The sequence below is a fragment of the Podarcis tiliguerta genome (genome assembly GCF_965153285.1).
Source record: "Podarcis tiliguerta genome assembly, chromosome: 18".
NCBI lineage: Eukaryota > Metazoa > Chordata > Lepidosauria > Squamata > Lacertidae > Podarcis > Podarcis tiliguerta.
This window is the reverse complement of record NC_139551.1, coordinates 12,509,681-12,536,179: the sequence shown is the minus strand read 5'-3', so window position 1 is coordinate 12,536,179 and position 26,499 is coordinate 12,509,681. Positions and strand designations below refer to the sequence as shown.

At 52.7% G+C, this 26,499-nt stretch overlaps 1 protein-coding gene across 1 annotated transcript; it reads right to left on the bottom strand.

Moving 5' to 3' along the window:
- Positions 1-110: 110 nt before the first annotated feature.
- On the bottom strand, positions 111-13,317 carry TMPRSS9 (transmembrane serine protease 9). Its single transcript, XM_083421304.1, has 19 exons — positions 12,682-13,317; positions 12,062-12,189; positions 11,092-11,159; positions 10,815-10,981; positions 10,000-10,041; positions 9,566-9,679; positions 8,571-8,742; positions 7,801-8,075; positions 6,386-6,522; positions 5,964-6,273; positions 5,697-5,868; positions 4,575-4,846; positions 3,601-3,737; positions 2,935-3,289; positions 2,478-2,594; positions 2,172-2,343; positions 1,381-1,646; positions 1,025-1,161; positions 111-793 (listed from the first exon to the last, which is right to left on the bottom strand). The coding sequence occupies exons 1-19, from the start codon at positions 12,830-12,832 to the stop codon at positions 632-634; spliced, it is 3,354 nt and encodes a 1,117-aa protein (XP_083277430.1). The 5' UTR covers positions 12,833-13,317; the 3' UTR covers positions 111-631.
- Positions 13,318-26,499: the final 13,182 nt, after the last annotated feature.

Below are 26,499 nucleotides of genomic sequence, written 5' to 3'. Positions count from 1 at the left end.
AGACATTCCCACCCCGTTTCTGCAGATTTTGGGGCTGGCTTTGTTTTTAAGGGTAGCTGGGAGAAAGAATCTTTGTTTGTGTAGCACAAAATCCCCAGCACACACCAAACTCCACAAAGGGGTTTGTTTAATTGTCCGTTGCTCTGGCCTCCTCCGAGCGCTTCTCTTGCTCACTTTGCACAGAGAAGGCTTGAGGCCACCCCACATCCAGCCCTTCGGCACAAGGCAGAGCCCCCCACCCACCCAGGGGCCAAGCTACGGCGGGAAGGGAAGTCGAGGCAGCGTCTCCGGCCAGACTGTCGAAGGGAAACGCTTTCTTCCTGAGGCAAGGAGCCCCGTCTGTCCATCCGTCCTTCGGCCTGTGTTCCCAAGAGGCGGCTCGGGGTCACCTGCCCTCCTTCCACAAGGGTCCTGGCCAGAGATCATGGGGTGATAGAGTGGACAGGCCAGGAGAGGAAGGGGGAACCTCCTCCTGCCCTTTTTGTGAAGTCCAAGTGAGGCAGGCGAGCCTCTTTATTCAAAGAAAACATGTTCTAAAAGTGTTTCTGTTGGTTAAAGGCATAGGGTCTTCCGAAGGAGAGTTGCTTTTCCATCTCCCGGCCAGGCCCCACTTCCCTGCCTCCTCCCTGAGTCACGGCTTGAGGTTCTGCGCAATCCAGCTCCGCACGGCTGTCACTCGGGCGTAGACCCCCGGGAAGTAAGGGCGGGCGCAGCCGTAGCCCCAGCTGGTGATGCCTGCCAGGAACCACCTTCCCGAAGCCTCTTTGCAGGCCAGGGGGCCGCCAGCATCACCCTGCAGAGGAGGGAGAAGGCACTGAGTGTCCTTGGGAGCGGGGACGGAGCTCTGGGGCAAGGGGACCCCCCAGGCCCTGCAAACTGCCTTCTCTGCCTCCTCCCCTCTCATACGCACCCCCAGCTCCAGCCATTTCTGGCCAGCTGTGGGCTTCCCTCCCATCCCACCTGGTGCAGCCAGGGCTGAGGGGGAGGTGGTGTGAGCCCTCCGGGAGGGGCGCCCAAGACTCACAGAGCAGCTGTCAACAGACCCTTGCAGGAACCCGGCGCAGACCATCCGGCTGCTGATCTGGACGGGGTAGAAGCGGCGGCAGTCCTGCTCCGCGATGAGGTTGACGGCCGCCTTCTGCAGCTGCCTTGCCATCAGCCCTGCGGGGGAGGGCAGAGTGGAATTGGGCTTCCCGGCAGCGAGAGGGGGAAGGCCCAGGGCCCAATCCTGCCCTTTGCCTGTGGGCACCCCATAGAGCCAGCCAGCTGATCCGAGGCTGCTTGGCTGCCTGGCTTTTGAGGGAAGCCGGAGTGGTCCAAGGGCCAGAGCTGCCTCTTTGGGGCGCCCCCCCACCCAGCCGGGAAGAGGTTCCCTCCTACCTCCCTCCTTGGTGGAGCCCCAGCCGGTGATGACGCAGCGGGCGCCCTGGCCGAAGAGGTGGGCGTGGTCTGGCAGGCAGATAGGCTTGACGGTGCTGGTGAAGCTCAGCGGGGAGGCCAGTTCCAGCAGCGCCACATCATAATCCAGTGTGTAGATGTTGTAGAAGGGGTGCTTGTGGATCTGGAACACCTTCTCCACCCGCCCGTCCAGGCCGCTCAGGAAGGGTGTCCCCAGGACGGCCACCCACATCTTGGGGTCGCTGTAGCTGAGAAGGACGGTGCGCCTGGGACCTTGGCCAGCCCAAGGCCTGCCCCGTCTCCCCAGTCTCCAGGGAAAGGGGGGGGCAGGGCTGGCCCAAGACATTTTGGCGCCTGAGGAGAACCACCCAGTGGCTCCCTCCACTTCCCAGCCAGGAGTAAAGATCTACATCAGGAACAAGGGTGGGGGGAGACCAGCACCCCCTCCCCTTCACCTGGGTGCATTCCTTGGAGACGGCACCTGCTGCCCCAATGGATCCTGCCACCTGAGTGGACTGGCCTTGGTTGGGGGCTCACAGGAAAGGGGATGCCTGGGATCCAAAGGGAGGGAGGGAGGGAGGTCTGGCAGTGCCCTCCTGTGCCATGAAAACATTGCTGGCTTGGGGAGGCACAGAGGATGGGGTCCTCTTCTTCACCAGCAAGGAGCTTGTTCCTGGAGCAGGGGAGCAATGGCTGCAGAAAGACCCCCTCCCCGCCCGACTCATATGCCACCTCTTCCCACCCCCAGCGCTCATCCCAGCCCCCCAACTCACACATCAAAGCAGTGGGCAGCCGAGAGAAGCCAGCGGTCAGCCACCACCACCGCCCCACACTTGTGCTCCTTCCTCCGCAGCCACAGGCTCGCTTGCCACGGCCACTCCCCTCGTGCTGCGCCACTGCCCCCCACGATCTTGCCGAAGGCCAAAGCTGAGGTCGAGCCACAGTCTAGGTGGGTGGGAAGAGAAGCGGGCTGAGAGGACACCCTTGTGAGCCCCCCGCCACCTTGCTTGCCCCCCACACCGTCTGGCTGGGGGTGAGCAGAGCTAGATGTGGACTAGGGGAGCGGGGAGCTCACTTACTGCAGTTGGCCTCGTCCCTGCCGTTGCTGCAGTCCAGGACGCCGTCACATTCAGGGTTGGCTTTCCCAATGCAGACTTTGCCAGAGCACTTGAAGGTGGATGGGGTGCAGGGCACAGCTGGGGGCAGGGAGGGTGGGGAGCAAGTTAAAGGGGGAGCTGAGACCCTCCACCCTCTTGGCCTGCACAGGGGTCCCCCAGCTCGCTGGGCACAGCTGTGTGGGCCACAAAAGGGCTGGGCACAGTGACAGGCCCAGCCCAAAGGAGAGGCTTCCCAGTGGGGCAGCGGCCATGTTTCGTCTCTCACAGCAAGAAAGATGACCCCTGCAGTGTCCTGCACCCCCTGTCTTGGAGGGCAGGCTCCTGAGGGCATCAGCCTTCACCTGGCACCCTGCTAATAATCACAATAATTTATTATTTATATGCTCAGCCTCTGCCCATTCGTGTCCTCGCCATGTACCTGCGAACTGGGTGGCTCTCGGGGTGTTGGTTGGTGGCCTGGCTGTGCTGGGGGTGACCCTGAGGCTGGCCTGGGTGGTCCTTTGACTGGCCAAAGGCAGGCTGGGGGAGGAGGAGGAGGAGGAGGCGCTGCCACTGGTTGTGGCCTTAGTTGTGGTGCTGGATGTGGTCGCGGCCTTGGTTGTGGTGCTGGGGCATGGTGAGATAGTTTCCAGGATCCAGGCCTTGAGCTTGGTGATGCGGGAGTAGACGCCGGGTCTCCTGGCCTGCGCACAGCCGACCCCCCAACTGACCAGCCCCGCCAGGTAGAACACGCCTGGCGTCTCCTCACAGGCCAGGGGCCCTCCCGAGTCGCCCTGCGGGGAGAGATGGGAGCAACCAGCTCAGCAAGGGCTAACAAAGCTTCCCAGACAGGAGTCTCACAGGGGTCTCTTCTCAACTCCGCCCTCACCAAGTCCCAGAGGCAAAGTGGCCCCTAGTGTGTCTGGAAAAGAGCCCTGGGGCCCCCAAAGAAGGTCCTTTTAACCAGAGCGGCCCGCTCTGCAGGGGGAACGTTACACTTCAAAACAGGGGCCTTCCAATGAGCACCCAGCTCTGTGATCAGGTGCACTTGGGAAGCTGAGTGGGAATGGGGCATCCCAGGCGGGCCACCCTCAGTCACCCTCACCTGACAGGAGTCAACCTTTCCGTCCAGGAACCCAGCACAGATCATCTGCTCTGTCAGGGAGAAGTTGTAGAGGACATTGCAGGTTTTCTGGTCAATTATTCCCACAGAGGCTCTCTGGAGGTTCTCTGGCTTGGAGGCTGCAGGGAGGGGAGGAGCGAAGGTCAGGCCAGGGGGCAGAGCAGTGTCCAGTAGCTCCTGGAGGGAAGTTTCCAGGACACCCATGAAAGGAAGAGGGAAGAAAAGAAATATGGGGGTGGCCATCTTCAAAGATCTGAAGGGCTGCCGCATGGAAGGTGGAGCCAGCTTGTTTGCTGCAGCTCTGAGGGGCAGGACTCGAACTGACAGGTTCAGCTTGCAGGGAAGGCAATTCTGACTAAACGTTAGGAAGAACTTTTTGAAGACATGAGCCATTTGATGGTGGAACAGACTCCCTTGGAAGGCGGTGGAGGTTTGTGAGCAGGGATCTGTCAGGGATGCTTGAGTTGAGATTCCTGCATTGCAAGGGGCTGGACTAGCGGCATGCCTCAGAACCTCTTCCAACTCTACAATTCTGTGAAACAGCCCGGGTAGACTGCTCCTGCACATGGAGGATCCACATACAAAAGTTTGTGTGTTGTTTTTAAAGCTGAGCGTTCTGGAATATCCCTTCCCTACTAGCTCAGCAGCCTGATTTGCATGCAGAAAGGTTCAGTCGTGGAAGGAAGGGACCCTGAGGGTCATCTAGTGCAATTCTGTGCAATGCAGGAATCTTTTGCCCAATATGCGGCTCAAACCCATGAACCTGAGATTCAGAGTCTCATGCTCCACCCACTGAGCTATTTGTCCTCTGCAGCATCTCCAAGCGGGGTTTGGAAAAGGCTCCCTGCTTGAAACTGCTGCTACCAGTCAGTGTAGACTGCAGGGAGCTAGATGGATCCAACGGCCTGCCTCCTTGGCTCCTGCGCTGCCTGCAAGGGGGAGGGGGAAGTGCTTACCATTGCCTTCCTGGAGGCTCCCCCAGCCGGAGATCATGCACTTCCTGCCCACGGGGAACTTGTGGACGGCCAGAGGGAGGCAGATGGGCTGGATGACCTTGCCGAAGGGGAGGGGGCGCTCCAGCTCCAGGACGGCCACGTCAAAGTCCAGCAGGGCCGGGTTGTAGGAGGGGTGCAGCACCACCTGCCTTACGCTCACCTTCACAGAGCTGCTATCTGCCGCCGACAGCCAGGTGGTGCCTGCAAAGGCTGTCAGGTACTCCACCTTGGTGCTACCAGCACGGGCAGAAACGAGACACAGGCGCAGACAGACCATTAGTGGCGGCCAGGCCAGGGGCAGGTGGGTGAATGGGGGGGGCCTCATCTCTGGGGGTCACCATGCCCACAAAGGGGTCTCTCCCCCACCCAGCTCCTTCCTCTCCTCCTGAGTCACAACAGCCTGTCAGTCAATAATCAGCCAGTTCAAAGTTGGAGAGAACTCTTTCTTTGCAAAAACACAACCTCCACGGACTTGGCTGAGCAGGATCCCAGTGGTCTCACTGCATGAAAATCAGTTGCCAAGACTGAAAGTCCCCACAGCTTTCAAGCAATCGGAAATTGCCCACTAAGCCTCCTCCGCCCAACCCAGGACCCTCTTGCTGTGGGTGGAATTTCTCCTGGTTCTGGGGAAATGGGTGGTTTGGTGTCCCCCAGTGCCAACTGATAGTGCGGATTGGTGACATCAATTGCCCTTAAGGTGCCACACGAAGCTACAACCATTACGGCACCTGAGTCCCCATTTGCAGAAGTTCCCAGGTTCCATTACCCAATTCCGGAGAGCGGAGGGTGCTGATTGGAAAGTGGGGCACCCTTCTTCCTCCTTTTAAGCAGAGAGTGGAATCCCAGGCAGGCATGGAATCCCAGAATTGTATAGCTGGAAGGGACCCTGCTGCTCTATGCCAACCCCCTGCAATGTAGAAGAGGCAACTGTCCCAAATGGGGATCAAACCTGCAACCTTAGTGTTGTCTGGGATTCTTTAGCGGCAGTTCCTACATTGCAGGGGGGTGGCCTGGGTGGCTCCTGGGGGTCCCCTTCGAACTCTACAATTTGGACCTGAGGCAACCACCTTTCTCCCTACTTACTGGTTGAAGCAGTGGGCAGCTGAAAGGAGCCACCGTTCCCCGATGATGGTGGCCCCACAGAAGTGGTGCAGCCCCTCCTTCAGGCTGACCTGCCAGGGGACCTCCCCGCGGGAAGCATCCAGGCCCCCCACAATCTTGATGGGCTTGGAGAAGCCGGGCCGGCGGCCGCACTCTGCACAAAGAAAAAGAAGGGTGAGCTGCAACGGCTGTGCCCCAAGCCCCAGGAGGAGTCCAGTTGGGCCCTGTGCAGGGCAGGGGGCTTTCTACCTTGGGGCCGTGGTACTGTGGCAGCTGGCCTGCCCCCGGTCGTGGTGGGGCTGGTTAGGAGTTTGCCAGTGGTGGTGCCCTTGGTGGACGCCAGAGGGAGGAGGGTGGTGGAGGCCGTCGAGGGGAGGGTGAGGCCTGGTGGGGCCGTGAACGTGGCCATGGTGTCATGGATCCAGTTCCGCAGCCTGGTGACCCGGGCATAGACCCCTGGGCGCTTGGCCTCCGCACAGCCGATGCCCCAGCTGACGATTCCGGCCAGGAAGAAGCGGCCTGAGGGTTCCTCACAGACCAGTGGGCCCCCAGAATCCCCCTGTAGGTGAGAAGAGGAGAGAAGAAGGGCACTGTGGCATGCCAGAGGCCTCCTCTTGGAGCTCCCGCTGCAAGCAGACACGCCCTCTCCCAGAGGCTGCTTCTGGCCATACCTGGCAGGAGTCAACCTTGCCCTCCAGGTAGCCGGCACACAGCATCCGGTCGGTGAGGGCGTTGCTGTACAGGCTGGCGCATAGTGTCTGGTCCAACAGCTCCACCACGGCCTTCTGCAGCAGCTCCGGCTTCACCACTGAGGAGAGAGACAAGGTGGAGCCCAGTGGCAAGGCCTGAGGGCAATTCAGGTGGATGCATCCTGACAGGAACTCCTCCTGCCAGTTCCAGGCACCCTGAGCTCTCCAGGGCAGGGCAGCTGAGGGGCAGGCACTGTACTGAATGGCCATGGGGTTGTTGAATTGCATTCCACACAGGTCCCACTATCAGAATGCAAAGCATTCTCACGAAATCATTTGCTAGGTCTGTGTTTGCATAACAAGGCAATGATTTTCATCAGTTCCTATGGATTCATTTCTAATTTTGACCCCAAAATTATTAGAAACCCCAGGGGGAAATCCTGAAACTTTGCAAAAGGCAAACAAGGAAGCAGGAAATGCTCTCTTCAAATCCACACCATATTTTCTGATGGAATGGCTGCTGTGGACAAGCAAAACAAAAGAAGTCAGGATTCTTTAAGGCTGCTTGTTTCCTTGAAGTACAAAATGCAGCTCTGGCTGTTTGGATATTTGAATCCACAGCTTGTATGGTGAGGTTTTGGTATGAATTGGTCACGTTTGAACAAGGATTTTTTTGATATTTTTTTTGTCTGAAGGAGCGTTTGGACAACTGGACCTGTGTGTAATTCTTCTGATGAACTTGTTGCTGCTGCTCTTTTCAAAATGTTGCTTTCCCTTATAGTAATTGCAATGTCTGTTCACTCGCTTTTTAAAATGCTGCTGCTATTGCGAGCTCCACATTTCTTGCTGGGAAAGCAGAAGAACAATCTTAAATCAAACCAAATCTGTGCTAAGGGTTGGCTGGTATCTCAGGATTAACAGAGAAAATTGGGGTGCTCAGATCCTCCTGCCCCAATGTTCCTTTGGGTGAAGCTGGCCAGGGGCAACGAGAGGGAAGAGGAGGTGGGGAAGAGGAGGTGGAGCAGCAGCAGCCTCAACCTTTGTGCAGAAAAGCAACCTTAAGGTCCCCACCTGCCCCCCAGTAGGGAGCAGCACACGGAGGGAACAACTGAGGCTGGAGTGCTCAACCACACCAAGGCTCACCTTTACCTCCCTGCCTGTGGCAAAACTACCCACCGTACAATGCTGTCTGTGAAGCCAAGGAGAGCTCCTCCTCAGATGGATCCCTCAGGGGGACAGTTGCCCAATTCAGTGCAGAGCTCAGCCCCTTTTGCCCCCTGGAGTAGCCCTGCCTGAGCCACACCACCCCCATCTCCACAGGAGCCCGGGGAGGTAGGCTCGGCCGAGCTGTAGCCCCACTCCTCCTTCCACTTTTCCTCGCCAAAGGTTGTGCTTACAAAAGTCCTCCTTGAGGTAACCCCAGCCGGAGATGGAGCACTTCTTGCCAGAGGGGAAGATATGGCTGGAGGCCGGCAGGCAGGCGGGCTGGACGTACTTGCCGAAGGGCAAAGGCTCAGAGAGCGCCAGCAGCGCCACATCATAGTCGGCCGTGTCTGTGTCATAGGAGGGGTGCTTGAGGATGTGGCTCACACCAGTCTTCACTGCACTGCTCTCACTGCCGCTCAGCCAGACGGTGCCTGCATGGGCCGTCCAGGTGCCCGGATCCTGGAACCTGTTGGCAGCAGGAGAGCTTCAGGGCACATCAATGGACTCCTTGCACCCTTCCGTCTGCCAATAGACTGATATTGATTCAATGGGGAGATTTTGACATGGGCCACTTTGAACAATGGATAGGAGATACTGCGTGGATAAATACAAATATATCTGGAATGTGTTTATTAAAAGCACCATGACTTGTTAATAATGTTATTGTTTGAATAGCCGCGCTTCCCTCACCGGCACAGGCAGAACCTGCCTTCTTGGCTGCTGGAACCACACTCGGTCTCATCTGCTCTGTCCATCGGAGTCTGTCTTTGCATGCAGGGTGAGCCCCTGACACACCAAAGGCCTGAGACCCAGCAGCTGCCACCCACCCACCTCCAGTCTCTTTCCCTAACCCTGCAAGGTTCTCAGCACCAGAGAGCTGCCCACTTGCCACAACCCAGCAAGGCATGGTGCACTCAGTCTCTTGCGGGAGAAGCAAGGAAATGGGTCCGGCCGGGCTTACTCGTTGAAGCAGTGTGCTGCAGACACCAGCCACTTGGCAGCCAGGATTGTGGCCCCACAGAAGTGCTCGTTGTTCTCCCGCAGGCTGACTTGCCAGGGGAACTCCCCCCGAGTGGCCTCCGACCCCCCGACAATCCGGTTGGCTGCCTGCATGGCCGGCCGAGACCCACAGTCTGCAAGATACAAGGGGGGGCGGGGAGTCAGCAGTCCCCACTCAGGGGTAGAAATGGTCTGCAGTAACTCCAACATGCCACCAGGTGGCAGCAGAATGGTTAAAAAGAGGCTGCAGGTACAATTATCTGCCCCCAGGTGGCAGCAGTAAGCAGAGGGATTCAGAACCCAGAGAAAGAAAATCCTTCACTTGGTGAAACTATGGACTACGGCCACCAGCTTGGATGGCTTTCAAAGGGCTGTTCTTATGTTCATTGATACAAGGAGGTGCCAGCAGCAGGCAGTAAGAAGCAGAGTCCGTTTCTGAGATGGCAGCTCCCACCTGCCACTTCCAGTGTTCATCTTAACGCCTTCCTTTTTGCACATTTAATTGTTTAATGCAGGGGTCAGCAACCTAAGGCCCATTGGCCAGAAGCAGCCTGCAGAGGTCGTTTGACAGGTCCACGTGCTGCCCGCTCACATGCTGCGCTAAACCGGCGCAGCACGGTGCAGGGACTCGCTTCCACGGTGCCGAAAATTGCATCTGCACATGTGCAGACGCCGAAAATTGTGGGTGCATGTGCTCATGCACACGCACGATCCAGCCCACAGAGGGATCTCTGCAGGACCAATCTGGCCCAGGCAGATTGCTGGCCCCTGGTTTAATGCAACCACCAAAGAGGCCCCTTTGCTTCACCCTTGAAACCACGTGGGGGAAATCCCCGCCAGGATATGGAATGAAGAGAGAGACCCAGGGGAGACCACCCCTGGATGGGAATGTCCCAGCACCCCTAGAAGAAGGAGGGGCAAAGGAGGAAGGAGAGGAAGGAGAAGACTAGGACCCACCGCATTCTGCCTCATCAGAGCCGTCCAGGCAGTCAGTCCGGTCATCGCACTCCACGTTCTCACGTGGCACACACTGGCCGCTGTGGCAGGTGAAGGCTGTCCCTGGGCAGGTGCCTGCAAGGGTGGTAGCAGGATGGGTCCCAGCCTCTTTCCCCCGAGGCAGCTGCTCTTTGGGAAGAGCCAAGGTCCTCGGGGGAGCCCTGTGGAAGCTGGACCTTGCCTTGCCATGGGAATCCCCAAGCAGGTCCTGAGCACAACAACAGCCTTTTCTCCTGCCTGCTTAAGATGCCCAGCAACTGGCCGTCTGCTTCCCGCAGAGCCAGCGTGGCCAGAAGCCATAGATAGCCCCTTCCTCCCCCATGGCTTTGCAGAGAATAAAACTGTTTTGCTCTCCACCCACGTCCTGAGCTCACAAAATGTTAAAAGAGGCCTACCTGATTTCAGTCCTGTTCCTGAAGGGGAGTCGCTGCTCAGCCCTGTGTGAGAGAGAGGGGGGGTGAAGAATGGGGGCTGGTCTCCAAAAGCCCAAATGCTCCCCATGGAGGCCACTCTGGCCCAGAACTGGGACCCCTCCTCTCCTGAAATCCCCAGCAAGTCTCTTGAACCCACAGGGCTCTGGACCCAGCCCCCCCCCCCAAATCCTGGGAGCTGTAATTTAAGGGGGCTGGGGTTGTACCTCCATGAGAGGCAAACTGTAGTTCCTGGGTTCCTTTGGGGGACAACTTGTGCTTAAGGGGAGATTATTGGGTTGTCTTGGTTTTTACTTTTATCATGTATTCTGTGTTTTTATATTGTAACTTTATCTTGTGCACTGCCCTGAGATCAACAAGTATAGGGCAGTATACAAATATTTAACAATATCATGATGAGGACAGGTGTGTGTGTGTGTGTGTGTGTGTGGACAAAGCCCCCGCATTCATTGCCACGACTCCCCCTACACAGAGTGCAAAGATTTTCTAAGCTCCCTCTGGCCAAACCTTTTGGCTACCATCCAATGAGGAAGCCTCAGCTCTCCCCTCCCCTTCCTTGCTGAGATGCAAAAGCTGCCATCTCGCCCCCAGGGTGAAAAGGTAGCAGTGACTGGCAGGAGGAGTAGGAGGCCCCTATCTGAATTTCTGCACTCAGGCAGGGACTGATCCTGCTTGCATCCTAGCCTACCTCACAGGGGGGTGATGAGAAGAAGACGAGGCCACCTGCATGCCTGCCCTCCCTACCCCTGGATGATGGGCGAGGGATGATGCCAGGCTACCTGTGAGAGAGGCTGCCCAGATGGTGCCGTAGGAGGGCAGGGCGATTCCTCCATTGCCCAGCGCAGCTGCCAGGCCCCTCTCCAGCGCCTGCTCTTCTGCATCTGGGCTGAGCGGCTGCGAGGAGAACCATAGGCGGAAGTGGACCAGGATGCTGGCATTGCCCTTCCTGCCAAGTGGAGACACAAGCACAGGAGGTGGGGGCCAGGCTGTTTCCCCTCACCTGCAGCACCGGGGCGGGGCAGGGCGGGGCAGGGCACACTCCATGGCTCAGCCTACCTGTATTGCAAGACGGAGCACCTGTCACAGGTCCCTTCCAGGGTTGAGTTCTGAAAGCTGCTTTTAAACTGAGACGAGACAGAAAAGGGGGGGGGGGGCAAACGGGTGACTGTCATGAACTGGTTGAACGCAGAGGAATGGTGGGAGGAACCAGCTGGGGGAACCCCCAAAAAAGAAGGCCCAAAGCCTGGGGGGCCCAAAGCCTGGGGGGACGAGGACGAGGTAGAAGACGAGGAAGAGGTAACAGGGCTTTGTGAGCGGGGAGAGTCTGTGGCAGAGAGGAGTCCAGAATCGGAGGCAGAAGCTGAAACAGGAGAGGAAGGAGGCCAAGAGGCAGAGAGGAGTCTGGATGGGAAGTCAGGGGGGGTCTCCCACTCCTGTGCCAACAAGCTCTCCTCCCCGCTGTTCTCCCAGAACAAGAAGAGGCATGAAGAGGGCAGGGGAGAGGTTGGCTGCATGCAGGTACAGTCTCTGATTGCTTGGGGGAAGCCCTGGGGTGGAGGATGCTTAGATAGATGTGGGGAGATGGGGACCTTTAGCCTCAGCAACCGCTTCATGGGAGCAAGACCTACCAGAGGTGAACTGCTGTGTTCATTAGGCCTGACACTTCTGTTTTTGCTAAGAGAGCATGAACTCCAGCTTGCTAAGTGTGATTTACAGTTGGCTCCCCACTGTCAGCGAACCTCCCCCCTACACCCCTAGCAGGAAAAAGTGGTGATATGGCGCCCTGTGCAAGGCCAAAATTTGGCGCCCCCACATGGATCTTATCAGTGATTGATGTTTTCAATTTTGTGTTGCCTCGCCTGCAGCCCCCTAAATCCAGTATTGCTCCTGCCTTGAAGGGATCAGAAATCAAAGCCTGCCATGGCCACCCCAAACCCCCAGCTCCTCCAGGGCCTATGGGGGAGGATTCATCTGCAGAACCACCCACCCACCCACGCCCCACAGGGGCTCTTCTCTCTGCCCTCACCAGCCTCTCCAGGACGGGGGTCAAGGTGCGGCGATAGTTGGAGCCCGGGCACTGCAGGCTGCTCTCATAACGGAGGCCCTGCAGCTCCACCAGGTGATCTGCCAGGAACTCCTGCTTCACCAGGAAGGCTGCAGAGAGGAAGAGGCACAGGGTGGGTTGGTGTAAAAGCACCAGTGTTGGGGGGGGGCAGAAGCCAGGACAAAAGCACCCCAATCTGCACCTGTTGGACAGGCTGCCAAGCAGCACATAAACATTACAAAATGAATGAAGTACAGTGGACACTTGGGTTGCAATCCATGCTGGAGGCAAGTTTGCAACCCACAGCATTCGCAACCCGCAGGGTCTGCACATGCGCAGGTTGTGATTCGGCGCTTCTGTGCATGTGCGACTGCCAAAACCCGGAAGTAACCCGCTCCAGTACTTCCGGGTTTCAGCGCGTCCATAACCCGAAAAAACGCAACCTGAAGCGTTTGTAACCCGAGGTATGACTGTAATGCTAATGAGATATTGCAATGAATTCAGGTGTAAACGCCTGACAAAGAAGGGAAGCAGGGTACACAAATTTAAGAAAGTAAGGCAAGTTTGAGAAATGAATCAAATTTCCGCAGGGATGGACTCACCCATCAGGATCCCACCACAGCTGGCCGTGATGGCACCCAGGAGGATGGAGACCAGGTTCAGCCTGCAGCGGGTGCTGCCTCCCCCAGCAACAGGGTGGCACTTCTCTCCCCCCAGCACTGGTTTCCCAGCAGGGACTACTGGTGGCTCCATGCTTGTCCTGCAGACTGCAGAAGTTCTACATTGGGGGAAGAAAACGGGCTAAAATGGCTTTGGCAAGGGATTCTTGACCCTTTCAGATTTCAAGTATTCAGATTTCTGGAAGATTTGGTTAGACACTGTGTCCCTCCCACTTAGGTCCACCTTCCCCTTCCCATTTTGGACACATGCCAGTAAGACTTGTGGAAAGGATCCTGGGGTCTAAAGTGGACCACATGAGTCCACAGGGTGATGCAGCAGCAAAAAAAAAGCCCTAACATTACTCTAGGCTGCATACGCAGAATACAGTGGTACCTTGGGTTAAGTACTTTATTCGTTCCAGAGGTCCGTACTTAACCTGAAACTGTTCTTAATCTGAAGCACCACTTTAGCTAACAGGGCCTCCTGCTGCTGCCGAGCCACCGGAGCAGTTTCTGTTCTCATCCTGAATCAAAGTTTTTAACCTGAAGCACTATTTCTGGGTTAGCGGAGTCTGTAACCTGAAGCATATGTAACCCGAGGTACCACTGTAGTGTCCAGATCAAGGGAAGTCATAGTGCCGCTCTATTCTGCCTTGGTCAGACCACACCTGGAATCCTGTGTCGAGTTCTGGGCACCACAATTTAAGAAGGATGTTGACAAGTGGGAAGGTGTGCACAGGAGGGCGACCAAGATGATCAAGGATCTGGAAACCAAGCCTTATGAGGAATAGTTGGAGGAGCTGGGTATGTTTAGCGTAGAGGAGTCTGAGAGGAGATAGGAGAGCAATCTTCAAATATCTAAAGGGCTGTTCCATGGAAGAGGGAGCAAGTTTGTTTTCTGCTGCTCTGGAAGGGAGGACCTGAACTATTGGCTTCAAGTTACAAGAAAGGAGATTCTGACTCAATATCAGAAGATGCGGTGCTGACCTGGTTGCATCTCAATGAGCCGCTTGGCGCTCAGCCCTTCGGTTCAGCCCTTCTCTTGTCCCTGGGAGAATCTGCAGGTGCTGCCTGGGGATGGGGAGCCTTGGGATTGGGGCCCCTGACAAGGCAGCCGAGGAACAATTCTCCTTGAGCCATTTCTTGTGGAAAGCAAAAGAGAAATGGAACGAAAGCCGTCCTGATCATTGGCTGCTGCAGCCATTACTTGGGGCTGAGAAGAATTCCCTACTTTGGAAACGGTGGGGTTGTTATCCTGCACTTTCATTGTGAAAGGGTTGGGGAAATGCTTCTACTTCTGGGAAGATACTGGGATTTAATGGGGGGGCTGCTTTCAACTAAATGACACAAACAGACAACTGCAGTTGGGGACTAATCCTTGGGAGAGCCTCCAACTCCTAGGGGATGTGGGGGCTTCAGCCCCCACAATAGAATATTTCAGGGAGCTGGGCCCCCACAAAGTGGATGGGCATTCCTACTGAGATGGTGTGCACACACTGCATCATGTGGGGAGGGGCTTACCTGGGTACCCACAATATTTTACTCAAGTTGGCACCCCTGCCTCCAACACATGACAAGCTTGCTGGATCAGGCCAAAGGGGGCCCATCCAGCCACCAGCCACAGCAGCCAAATACCCCGAAAGACCTGGAAGTTCAGATGTTACATAAGGACATCAGAAGAGCCTGGCTGCTGGATCGGGCCAAAGGGGGCCTGTCTAGCCCAGGATCCTGTTCTCACAGTGGCTGACCAGGTGTCCAAAGGGAAATCTGCAAGCAGGAGCCAAGCATAAGAGCAACTCTCCCCTCCTGCGGTTTCCAGCAACAGGCACTCAGGAGCCCCCCAGAGCCCTCTCCTCCTCCATGAACTTGTCCAGTTCCTCTTTTAAAGACAGCCAGATTGGTGCCATCCTTGTCTCCTGTGGGAGGGAGTTCCAGAGTTTAACACTACGAGGAGAATGGCCTTTTCTTGAGTGTAAGATTGAGGAGCTGTCGGAAATTTGGAAAGCGGACCCTCCTCACCCACAGTTTGCTGCATCTAAGGGGAGGGACCCAATGTGAGATGGGGGGGGGGGGTCAGAAGGAATCAGAGCCCCCAGGGGAAACTTGGGGAAGGCTGGGAGGGCATAGCCTCCAATGAAACGACATCTGAAGGCAGCCCTGTTTAGGGAGATTTTTAATGTTTTATCGTGTTTTTAATATACTGTAGGGAGCCGCCCAGAGTTGCTGGGGAAACCCAGACAGATGGGCGGGGTATAAGTAATAAATTATTATTTTTTATTATTATTAGGGACATCCTATTCCATAACAACAGCAACAATACCCGCCTATCTGACTGGGCGGCCCCAGCCACACCGAGCGGCTTTCAACATATATAAAAACATAATAAGACATTAAACATTTAAAAAACATCTCTAGACAGGGCTGCCTGCAGATGTTTTCTAAAGGTTGTATTATCTCCTTTGCTCAGGGCTCACATAACTAATCATACCCTCCAAAATTTCTCTGTTGAAAATAGGGACGTCCTCAGGAAAAGCGGGATATCCCAGGATCAAATCAGAAACCAGGACGGCGTCTGTATATCTGGGATGTCCCTGGAAAATAGGGGCACTTGGAGGGTCTGGGAGGGCAGGCAAAGGGAAGCGCTCAAACCTCCTCTGGCACCTGCAAAGCAAGCGCAGAGGATCCCTGGGCACCGTCTGGAACTCTGGTAGTGAAACAGCCCTCTCTGTGTGCAGGCCTCCTGGCCTCCCCCAGGTTTAGCTCCATCAGCGCCAGAAGAAAGGCCTCTCTGATTTCTCTGCCCAGCCCTGCCAGGGATCTCCCCAGAGAACAAAGCCTTTGTGGTTTCTGCTTTGTGAGAAGCGGCAGTTTCGGCCAGAGCAGACTGCTTGGCATGTGAAGGCTGGCCAGGGGCTGGAGTGGGCAGCCCCGCTCTTGCTTTTGCCTCCATCCTCCAGATCTGCCAGGTGGGGCTGGTGTTGCCCCTGCAAGGGGCGCTGGAGGCACTTCTTGGCGTACGCTCCCTGCACTGACTGCCAAACAGCCATGGCCCTCCTGGGTTTGGAAAGCCCTTTGGGCAGCAAAGCATCCCTTCATGAAAACCAACTTGCCACTGCCAGGAGGCATGGGAGGCGTCTCTGCACTCAGACCATTTCAGCCACAGTGCCCCCCACTTCCTCGCACCGAGATCTAACCTCTGCAGAGTGGGAGGGACCAACTCCTAGAAGGAGTTCCCAAGGGTCATGTAGTCCAATCCAAGGCAATAATCTTTTGGCTCCGCCCAGTATACCTGAAGGAGCATCTTCAGCCCAGCTCTGAGGGCCTTCTGGCAGTTCCCTCCCTGCGAGAAATGAAGCTACAGGGAACCAGGCAGGGGGCCTTCTCAGTGGTGACACCCGCCCTGTGGAACGCCCTCCCATCAGCTGTCAAGGAAATAAACAGCTATCTGACTTTTAGAAGACATATGAAGACAGCCATGTTTAGGGAAGCTTTTAATGTTTAATGCTTTGTTGCTTTTATATACAGTGGTGCCTCGCAAGACAAAAAGAATCCGTTCCGCGAGTCTTTTCGTCTTGCGAAGCAAGCCCATTGACGGATTAGCGCTATTAGCACTTTAAGGGCTAAAAACGGCTTTTTAAGGCTAAAGGGATTAGCGGTTTTGCTTAGCGATTCAGAAAAAGGGGTTTTGGAGCAAAAAAACCCCTCAAAATTTTCCGTCAATTTTCGTCTTGCGAAGCAAGCCCATAGGGAAATTTGTCTTGCGAAGCGCCTCTGCAGACGGAAAACCCTTTCGTCTTGCGGGTTTTCCGTCTTATGAGGCATTCGTCTTGCGGGGCACCACTGTATATTCTGTTGGGAGCCGCCCAGAGTGGCTGAGGAAACCCAGCCAGATGGGCGGGGTATTATTATTATTATTAATACCAACAGTAATTGCTCAACGTGGGGATCAAACCCACAACCCTGAGATTAAGAGTTTAATGCTCTACCAACTGAGCCAACTCTTGTCACTGAAGAATCTGTCCAGCAGATTTGCCATCAAAGCACAGCAAGAAGGGCTATAATAGCTGAGCTTTGATCGTCAGCAGCAGCTCTAGGAAAGGTTGGCAGAGACCCGCCCTGAAGAGCTGCTACTGCCAGCCTGTGTGGGCAATATTGAGCCTCATAGCCCAGGGGTCTGGCAGCTTTCCATGTTGAAAAAAAAGATAAGGGGGTCGCTAGTAGTTTAACGTGCAAATGAGTGTGCCTGCATGCATCCCCACCAGGTGGGATCCCCTGTCCTAATTCATAATCTACAGTCACACCCCAACTCTGGCCTTTTGCCTCCCCTTGCTAAAATTCCTCCTGGCCAGCTATATGGCTCAGCTGCTTTTGCATCAGCACAGCAAGTTTTGTGGACCCTGATCTGTGCTCAGATTCTTCCCCCACGTCCAGGGGCTTCTTCCTGACCCTTCAGGTACTGAGTCCATTACCTTGATGGACTTTACCCTACTAGGTAAGGTAATAGCTCTGGTCCAAGATGAGTCCAGAGTCAGGGTCACAAGGATGTCAGGAGAGCCCTGCAGAAGCAGCAAGCAGCTGGATCAGCCCCAAAGTGGGGTCGGCTGCTCCAGCACCCTATTTTTACACACAGTGGCCACCCGGTGCCCTCCAAGAGGAAGAAGCCCCCAAGCAAGGCCTGAGTGCAGCAAAAAAACCCATGTGTGGCTTGCAAGAATAGATGGAAGGATATTTTGAACTTTTAGAACATTGTGACGTTCAGGAAGGTTTTTGTTTTTAAGTGGTGGGTCTTGGCAGGAAGAGCTGGATATAAAGTCAACCAGCAAACAAACATTGTTTGCAATGAGGCTGGCTAGCTTGGCTGCCCTTTTGGAAACTGTCCTGGACTGGCGCAAAGCACCGTCTTTCTCTGTCTCAAAATGTTAGTTTCCTGATTTGCCATCAAGAACAGTAGAGTCTGACGATCCACCCACTGTTCTCTCTTGAAACCATCCTTCAAGCTTTTGCGAAGGTGAGATCCTTCTAAGGCAACGGAAACAATTCCTGGCTTCTGATGAAACGTCTGAAGGCACCACCAACAGCTGGATCAGGCCACAGGAGGCCCCTCTGTTCCCGCACCGTTTTCACAGCCACTGGCCAACCAGTTACCTCTTCTGGGAAGCCCCCAAGAGCAGTAACTCTCCCCCCAGCTACAATTTCCAGAAACTGGGATTCCACTGGCTTTGGCACTTAAGAGTCCTCCTGGCTAGTAGCCACCAATAGCCTTAGGCCCCATGAATCTGTCTGAGTGTGAGAAGTTGGTGGCCATCGTTGCGTGAAGAAAGACTTCCTTTTGCCTGTCCTGAGTCTCCATGCCAGGCATCGTGTCATGCCAGCGGTTCTCCCAGGGTGTGGCACGAGAGGATGGCAAGTGTGACAGGAAGATTCCAGGCCAATCCAAGAAACACTGAAACTTTTCTGTGTACGACGGTATCAAAATAATTTTGTTTGGCTCTACGGAGAGAAACAGGATCCATGCCTCTTGTCAAAAGCATTGACTATTCTTCCACAGTTCTCCGCAGCATATTGCTGGAAACAAGAATTTCCAATTCTGACAAATATGCAAGGTCAGAGATGAGAAAGGCTTCTTTGTGTTGACAAGAGGAGAGCTTGCTAGTCTCAAATTAGACCTGATATAAGTGAGATTGCCTAGCCAAAGGAAGCTCACACTGAGTTTGTATTCACACTTAAAGCACACCTGTAAGAGGCTGGTTTATAACTGCATTTGGGGAAAGGTTCTTGTTCTTATGTAGCCACATTGTTTTTTTTTACTTTCTGGATGTGCCATGATCATGTTATAAAGAAGTTGCGTTCTAGGTTATAAATCAAGCACTGCTAGTTGATACGCTGGAAAACAAAACTAAGCAGAAATAATTTCTGTGGCGCGAGCAAATTGTTATTCTGAAAGTGGCCCAGAAAGAAAAGTTTGAGAACCACCAGATTCTGAGGCACTTCTCTCCTGCCTCTGCTTCCTCGCCTTTCCTTTCAGCTGAAAAGCCCCCCAAGGTGGCAACTTTTCCTCAAGGGGAAATCAACCAGAAGTCCTTGCCGTACATTTCTGTCTCTCTTAGGCGCACCGCCCCTCCCCCCACCCCCATGAGCCTCCACAGTACCCAAGGGTGGTCTTTAAGGGAGTGAGGCAGGGCGCCCTCAGGTCGGGGACTCACCTGCCTGGCCCAGGGCGGTCGTTTCAGCAGAGCTCACCTGGCTGCAGCCACCGGCCATGCTCCATCCGCTCCCCTCTGGCTCTGGCTCTGGAGGGGAGGTTTTGTTGGGCAGGGAAGGTGAGAGGAGGAGGGGAAGGGGGAGGAAGGTGTGGGTGGGGGAGCTTAAAGGTACAGGCCAAAAGGAGCAGAGCAGCAGACCCCAGGTGAGGATCCTTCCCTGGCAGCGCCTGGCCATGTGGGGTGCCAAGATGAATTTTAACAGGGAGAAATGTAAAGTATTGCACTTGGGCAAAAAAAATGAGAGGCACAAATACAAGATGGGTGACACCTGGCTTGAGAGCAGTACATGTGAAAAGGATCTAGGAGTCTTGGTTGACCACAAACTTAACATGAGCCAACAGTGTGACGCGGCAGCTAAAAAAGCCAATGCAATTCTGGGCTGCATCAATAGGAGTATAGCATCTAGATCAAGGGAAGTAATAGTGCCACTGTATTCTGCTCTGGTCAGACCTCACCTGGAGTACTGTGTCCAGTTCTGGGCACCACAGTTCAAGAAGGACACTGACAAACTAGAACGTGTACAGAGGAGGGCAACCAAAATGGTCAAAGGCGTGGAAACAATGCCTTATGAGGATCGGCTAAGGGAGCTGGGCATGTTTAGCCTGGAGAAGAGGAGGTTAAGGGGTGATATGATAGCCATGTTCAAATATATAAAAGGATGCCACATAGAGGAGGGAGAAAGGTTGTTTTCTGCTGCTCCAGAGAAGCGGACACGGAGCAATGGATACAAACTACAAGAAAGAAGATTCCACCTAAACATTAGGAAGAACTTCCTGACAGTAAGAGCTGTTTGACAGTGGAATTTGCTGCCAAGGAGTGTGGTGGAGTCTCCTTCTTTGGAGGTCTTTAAGCAGAGGCTTGACAACCATATGTCAGGAGTGCTCTGATGGTGTTTCCTGCTTGGCAGGGGGTTGGACTCGATGACCCTTGTGGTCTCTTCCAACTCTATGATTCTATGATTCTATGATTCTATGATTCTATCTGCAGAGCCCAAAGTCCATGGGGCTGCTGCAGCTGCAGCTGCTGCTTCCAAAACATCTTTGTTCTCCTGAGCATTGATTATGGAATTTCCCATGCTCAAGGAGGATGGAGGGACAGTTTTCCCTCAAGGGAAGGCTGAAGATTCTTGAGTGCTTCATTTTGGGGATAGGAATGGAGTTTGCGAAAGGATGGGTGGGGCGGGGAAGGAGCCACTACAGAAGGTCCCAGTTTCAGTCCCCACTGGCATCTCCAGGTCAGGCTGGGAAACCCTGGAGAGCCTCTGCCAGTCAATGAATCCTAGAACTGTGGAGTTGGAAGGGAGCACCAAAGGTCATCCAGTCCAACCCCTGCAATGCAGAAATCTTTTGCCCAACATGGGGCTCGAAACCATGACCCTGAAATTAAGAGACTTACGCTCTACTGACTGAGCTATCTTACCAGCATAGACAATGCTGAGCTAGATGGACCCTGTGGTCTGGCTTGGACTAAGGCAGCATCCTAGGTTCTTGTTTCAACCAGTCCTTTGTTCAGAACCATGACGACTAGAATCTTTCTCTCCTATAATTCTATTTCAGGAGAGTTATAGTCCACTTGATTGCAAAAAAAACCCCTTAAAGTCTTTGCCTGCATCATGTGTGGACTGGGGGCTGCCCTGCCCTGCACTTCGTATCAGCACCCACCACTCACTCACTATATCATCACCTTGTCGTGGGGAGTGGGCTTGCACGTTCCTAGGACCCTTGTGAGTGAGGCGTCAGGAGTCTCATACTCCCAGCAGGGTCACCCAAGGCAGTAAGGTCAAAGGGAAGGAGCTAGATAAAGCATGATCCAAGAGGTCCTCAATGGCAGAACAGACAGAAGATAACAAGTGGTATGTTACAAAGGTTGTGAAGGCAGATGGAGGCTGCAGCAGAGGTCATCATGATCCTCATGCCATCAGAACAGAGCCTTACTGTGCGTTGGTCAGTGTGCACTGATCTACGCACATAAAACAAATTCACACACAGGCATCTTCCAAAAACTCATCCCAAACCCAAACCCCAAAAGTCCCATGGCGATTGGCAAATGGTAACGAGGGCAGAACTGTGAAGTCTGGAAGCCCCAAGTCATGAACCTTAAGGAATGAGACAGTTGAGCAGCTCGGCAGCTTTATCCACGACTGAGCAGCCCTATTTAGGACCAACTCTGCTCACCCCAAAAGGGGGGAGGGGCTAGAAAAGGTGCCCTAAACATAGTCTGCCTCCCTTTTTCCCTGACTGGATTACTGCGCCCAGTGAGGTCACCACCCTGAGGTTATAAAAGACCATTGAACTTTGGAACATGGAATATACAGATAATGAGCATCTCAAACGCAGAACTGCTATCATTGCACGGAGCTGCAATGTTTTAACATCGATATTGCAGCACTTCAAGAAACTCAAAAAGCAGGTGAGGGACAAATGAAGGAAGAAAAAGAAGGGTACACTTTCTTCTAAATACATGGAGCAGGCTTTGCTATCAAAAATGATCTTGTAAAGCTCTTGTCAGAAGTCCCTACCAGCATTAATGGGTGACTTTCAACTCTTTGAATAAAACTCACCAAAAACTATAGAATCATAGAATCATAGAGTTGGAAGAGACCACAAGGGTCATCGAGTCCAACCCCCTGCCAAGCAGGAAACACCATCAGAGCACTCCTGACATATGGTTGTCAAGCCTCTGCTTAAAGATCTCCAAAGAAGGAGACTCCACCACACTCCTTGGCAGCAAATTCCACTGTCAAACAGCTCTTACTGTCAGGAAGTTCTTCCTAATGTTTAGGTGGAATCTTCTTTCTTGTAGTTTGGATACATTGCTCCGTGTCCGCTTCTCTGGAGCAGCAGAAAACAACCTTTCTCCCTCCTCTATGTGACATCCTTTTATATATTTGAACATGGCTATCATATCACCCCTTAACCTCCTCTTCTCCAGGCTAAACATGCCCAGCTCCCTTAGCCGTTCCTCATAAGGCATCGTTTCCAGGCCTTTGACCATTTTGGTTGCCCTCCTCTGCACCCGTTCCAACTTATCAACACCCTTCTTAAATTGTAGCGCCCAGAACTGGACACAGTACTCCAGGTGAGGTCTGACCAGAGCAGAATACAGTGGCACTATAACTTCCCTTGATCTAGATGCTATACTCCTATTGATGCAGCCCAGAATTGCATTGGCTTTTTTAGCTGCCGCGTCACACTGTTGGCTCATGTCAAGTTTGTGGTCAACCAAGACTCCTAGATCCTTTTCACATGTACTGCTCTCAAGCCAGGTGTCACCCATCTTGTATTTGTGCCTCTCATTTTTTTTGCCCAAGTGCAATACTTTACATTTCTCCCTGTTAAAATTCATCTTGTTTGTTTTGGCCCAGTTCTCTAATCTGTCAAGGTCATTTTGAAGTGTGATCCTGTCCTCTGGCGTGTTAGCCACCCCTCCCAGTTTGGTGTCATCTGCAAATTTGATCAGGATGCCCTTGAGTCCATCCTCCAAGTCGTTGATAAAGATGTTGAATAAGACCGGGCCCAAGACAGAACCCTGTGGCACCCCACTAGTCACTCTTCTCCAGGATGAAGAGGAACCATTGATGAGCACCCTTTGGGTTCGGTCAGTCAGCCAGCAGGCAACTATTCTAAGCGCTTATGCACCAACACTGGATGCTGACGAAAACATTAAAGAAAAAAATTACTCTCAGCTGCATACCATCCGAGATGCCTAGGGAGGATAAAATTACCCTCCTGGGTGATTTTAATGCAAGAGTTGGGCGAGATTTTGATCTGTGGCCTGGGACTATTGGGAAAGAAGGAATTGGCAACAGCAACCAGAACGGAATCTTACTTTTGACAATATGTGCAGCACACAACCTTGTTATTGCCAACACACTCTTTCGACAAAAATAAATAAATTAAAAACATCATGGAGGCATTCTCAGTCAAACTACTGGCACCTCTTAAGACTATTTAATTGTCCAAGCTGAAGATTGCCATGATGTGCTCCTTACCAGGGCTATGATGAATGCTGACAACTGCTAGACAGATCACAGATTAATACACTCCACGATGGCTATCAATATTATACCTCAATACAGGCTTCAAGGAAGGAAACCAAGACGCAAAATGAACACTCAAGCCCTTCAAGATCCCATTAAGCGGGATTGTTTCCACACAACCCATAAAGACCATCTGCTTTCAGATTTCCCAGATAAAATTGAGGAACACCGGACCAAGCTAAAAACAGCCATTATTGCAGCCTGTGAACAAACTATTGGTTACCAAACCAAGAAACACCAGGACTGGTTTGATGAGAATGACGATGAGATTGAACACATTATTGACAAGAAAAGGAAGGCCTTTCAGATCTGGCAAAGAGATAGAAACTGTGCCACTAAGAAAAGAAAAAAAAAATGCTAAGGCTGAGGTTCAAAGAACCAGACAACTGAAAAAACACGTGGTGGATAAAAAAGCTCAAGAGTGCTTAGCCGACACTCATGATGCACAGTTTCTTTAAAACCACAAAGACCATCTATGGGCCAATAAATCATGGCATATGCCTCCTACGCCCAGCAGACAGTACCACACTTCTAAAAGATAAGGAAGCTATTGCACTGCGCTGGAAAGAACATTACCAACATCTCCTTAACTGCAAATCCCCTGTAGCTGCTGAGGTCCTCTCAAAAATTCTGCAAAAAAATTTTTTAGAGATGAGCTTGCAGTATCTCCAAATCTGGGAGAGTTGTGTACAGCTATTAACCAAATGAAAAACAACAAAGCCAGCGGACCTGATGGGATACCTGCCCAAGTCTTCAAAGTGGGTGGAATAGAACTTACACAACAACTTCACATGCTCATCGAAAAAATATGGGAGAAGAGATCCCAGCAGACTTTAGGGATGCCAATATTATCAATCTCTTTAAAAAAGGAGACAGAACTGATTGTGGAAACTATTGAGGCATATCTCTGCAGCTTGCAAAATTTTTGCAAGGATTTTAGCAAACCGTCTCTTAACAATATCCGAGGCGACCCTTCCTGAATCCCAAAATGGTTTTAGACCTTCTAGGGGGACAGTGGACATGATTTTCACCACTTGACAGCTTCAAGAAAAATGCAAAGAGCAAAACCAACCCCCATATATGGTGTTTATTGACCTGACTAAGGCCTTCAACACTGTAAATCACACTGCCCTGTGGACTGTCCTTCTGAAAATAAATTTGTGAACATCCTTTGGCTCCTCCATGATATGACAGCAAGATTCACAGATAACAATGACTCTCAAAGTGAACAATTCACAGTAGGATCAGGTTTTAAACAGGGTTGTGTTATCACTCCAGCTCTACTTATTATTTTAATTGCCATGATCCTACACTTTGTCAAAGGGAAACTCCCCACGAGAATAGAAATCATACCGTATTGGCCCGAATATAAGCCGCACTCGAATATAAGCCACACCTTTAAAATTGGAGGGGGGGAATAAAAAAAGGGGGGAACCCAAATATAAGCCGCTCCATTCCTCACTGCTCCTGGCTGCATACTGGGGGTGGGGAGTCATGCTGTGTTGCCGGCAGCCTTTCCCCTTCCTCGCTCTCTCCCTTCTCTGGGGGACTACGAACGGGGTGGGAGCCGCTTTGCCGAGCTGCTGGCACTGTTTGCCCTGCACTCCTGGATGCATATAAGCTGCACTTTACCTTTTCGCAGTCAGAATTTCAGAAAAAAGTGAGGGTTATATTCAGGCCAATACGGTATATTGAACAGATGAAAAGCTCTTTAACTTGAGTAGGCTGAAAGCAAAGAGTAAGGTTACCATAACTTCTGTTATAGAGCTTCAATATGCTGATGATGATGCATACTGAGAAGACAACCTCCAAACCATCCTAAGTATCTTCGCAGAAGCTTACAAAAAGCTTGGCTCATCGCTTAGCATCCAAAAACCCAAAGTGCTGCACCAACAACTACAAAACAACCCCTCTGCAGCACCACAAATCCAACTCAATGGTGTAACGTTGAAAAGTGTCTATCACTTCTCTGATTTGGGCAGTTATATTTCCACAAGGGCTGACATTGAAGCCAAAATCCAGCTTCGCCTAAACTCGGCAAGTACAGCTTTCTCCTGATTAAAGTGCAGAGCGCTTGAGGACCGGGACATTCGCAGGGAAACCAAAATGCTTGTTTACAAAGCTATTATACTACCAACCTTACTGTATGCTTATGAAACATGAACCACTTATAAGTGCCATCTCCAACTCCTCGAAAGATCCCATCAACAGTGTCTCTGAAAAAATTGACACATCACTTAGGAAGACAGGCAAACTAATGCCAGTGTACTGGAAGAAGCAAAGATCACTAGCAATGATTCTTCAGCGTCAACTTTGCTGGACTGGTTATGTTGTGAGGATGCCTGATTATTGTCTTCCAAAACAACTACTCTATTCCGAACTTAAAAATGGAAAGTGTAATGCTGTGGTGTTCAACAATAAAGGTTTAAAGACTTTCTCATAGCAAATCTTTTTTAAAAAATAATGCAGTATAAGCATGGATGACTGAGAAACATCGGCCTGCGAGAGCTCCAGTTGGAGAAGAGCCTTTACCAAAGGTGTCATGGACTTTGAAGACACTCGAACTCAGGACAAAAGGGAGAAACATGTTAAGAGGAAGGCATGCTTGGCAAACCCTCACCATGAACAACTCCTGCCCGGAAACCAATGTCCCCACTGTGGAAGGACCTGTGGATCCAGAACTGGCTTCCAGTCACTTACAGACTCGCTGTTAAAACCGTGTTCATGGAAAACAATCTTCCTTGGCTACAAGGGATTGCCAAAGTACTGTAGGTCAGCACCCACTGGTGGATCCCGCTTCCTTTCCTTACTATGGCTGGAGCTGAGTCAGGGTCTCCAGCCTCCAGGATGCTGCTATTTTGCAGAGGAATCCAGGCACAACTGGGCACAATGCAAGCAACCTGAAGCACCTGTCACTTGAGCAGAGCCAATTCCCTTTATCTGTCCTTTAAAGAAACTGCGAAAACCAGTTTGGAAAGTGGAATGCCCTGGGAAGTGTGGGGTGAGCTGCTGATTTGATCAGAAGACGGAGAACCGCCCTGTAATGGATGGAGAAGGGTCATTGTGAAAAAGATGGTTTTGAGCAAGTAGGCATCAGCTGGTGCAGAGGGAGGAGGATGTCGCCCCCCCCCCCGAAGAGCCTCTTGCTGCCAGAGCAGAGACAGAGGCCACCTGTGTTACCTGCTTATCATTATGGATGAGAACAAGAGATCATTGTCATCCGGCAGCCTTTGATTCTCTGCAGCTGAGATGAGTCACATTCAGGTTCCACCAGTGGAGCCTTTGAACTGGCTGGGATGGGAGCCCCCCCTCCACCCTCTCTGGGCGCCCTGCCAGGCCACCCATTGTCCATCTCCATTTCGCTGCCAGCAAAGGGGCCCGGCAGCCCCGAGGAGCCCAGGAGGCTCCCTGAGGAGTTGTAGCACCAATAGCTGAACACTGGGAGCAAGGCAGAAGTGC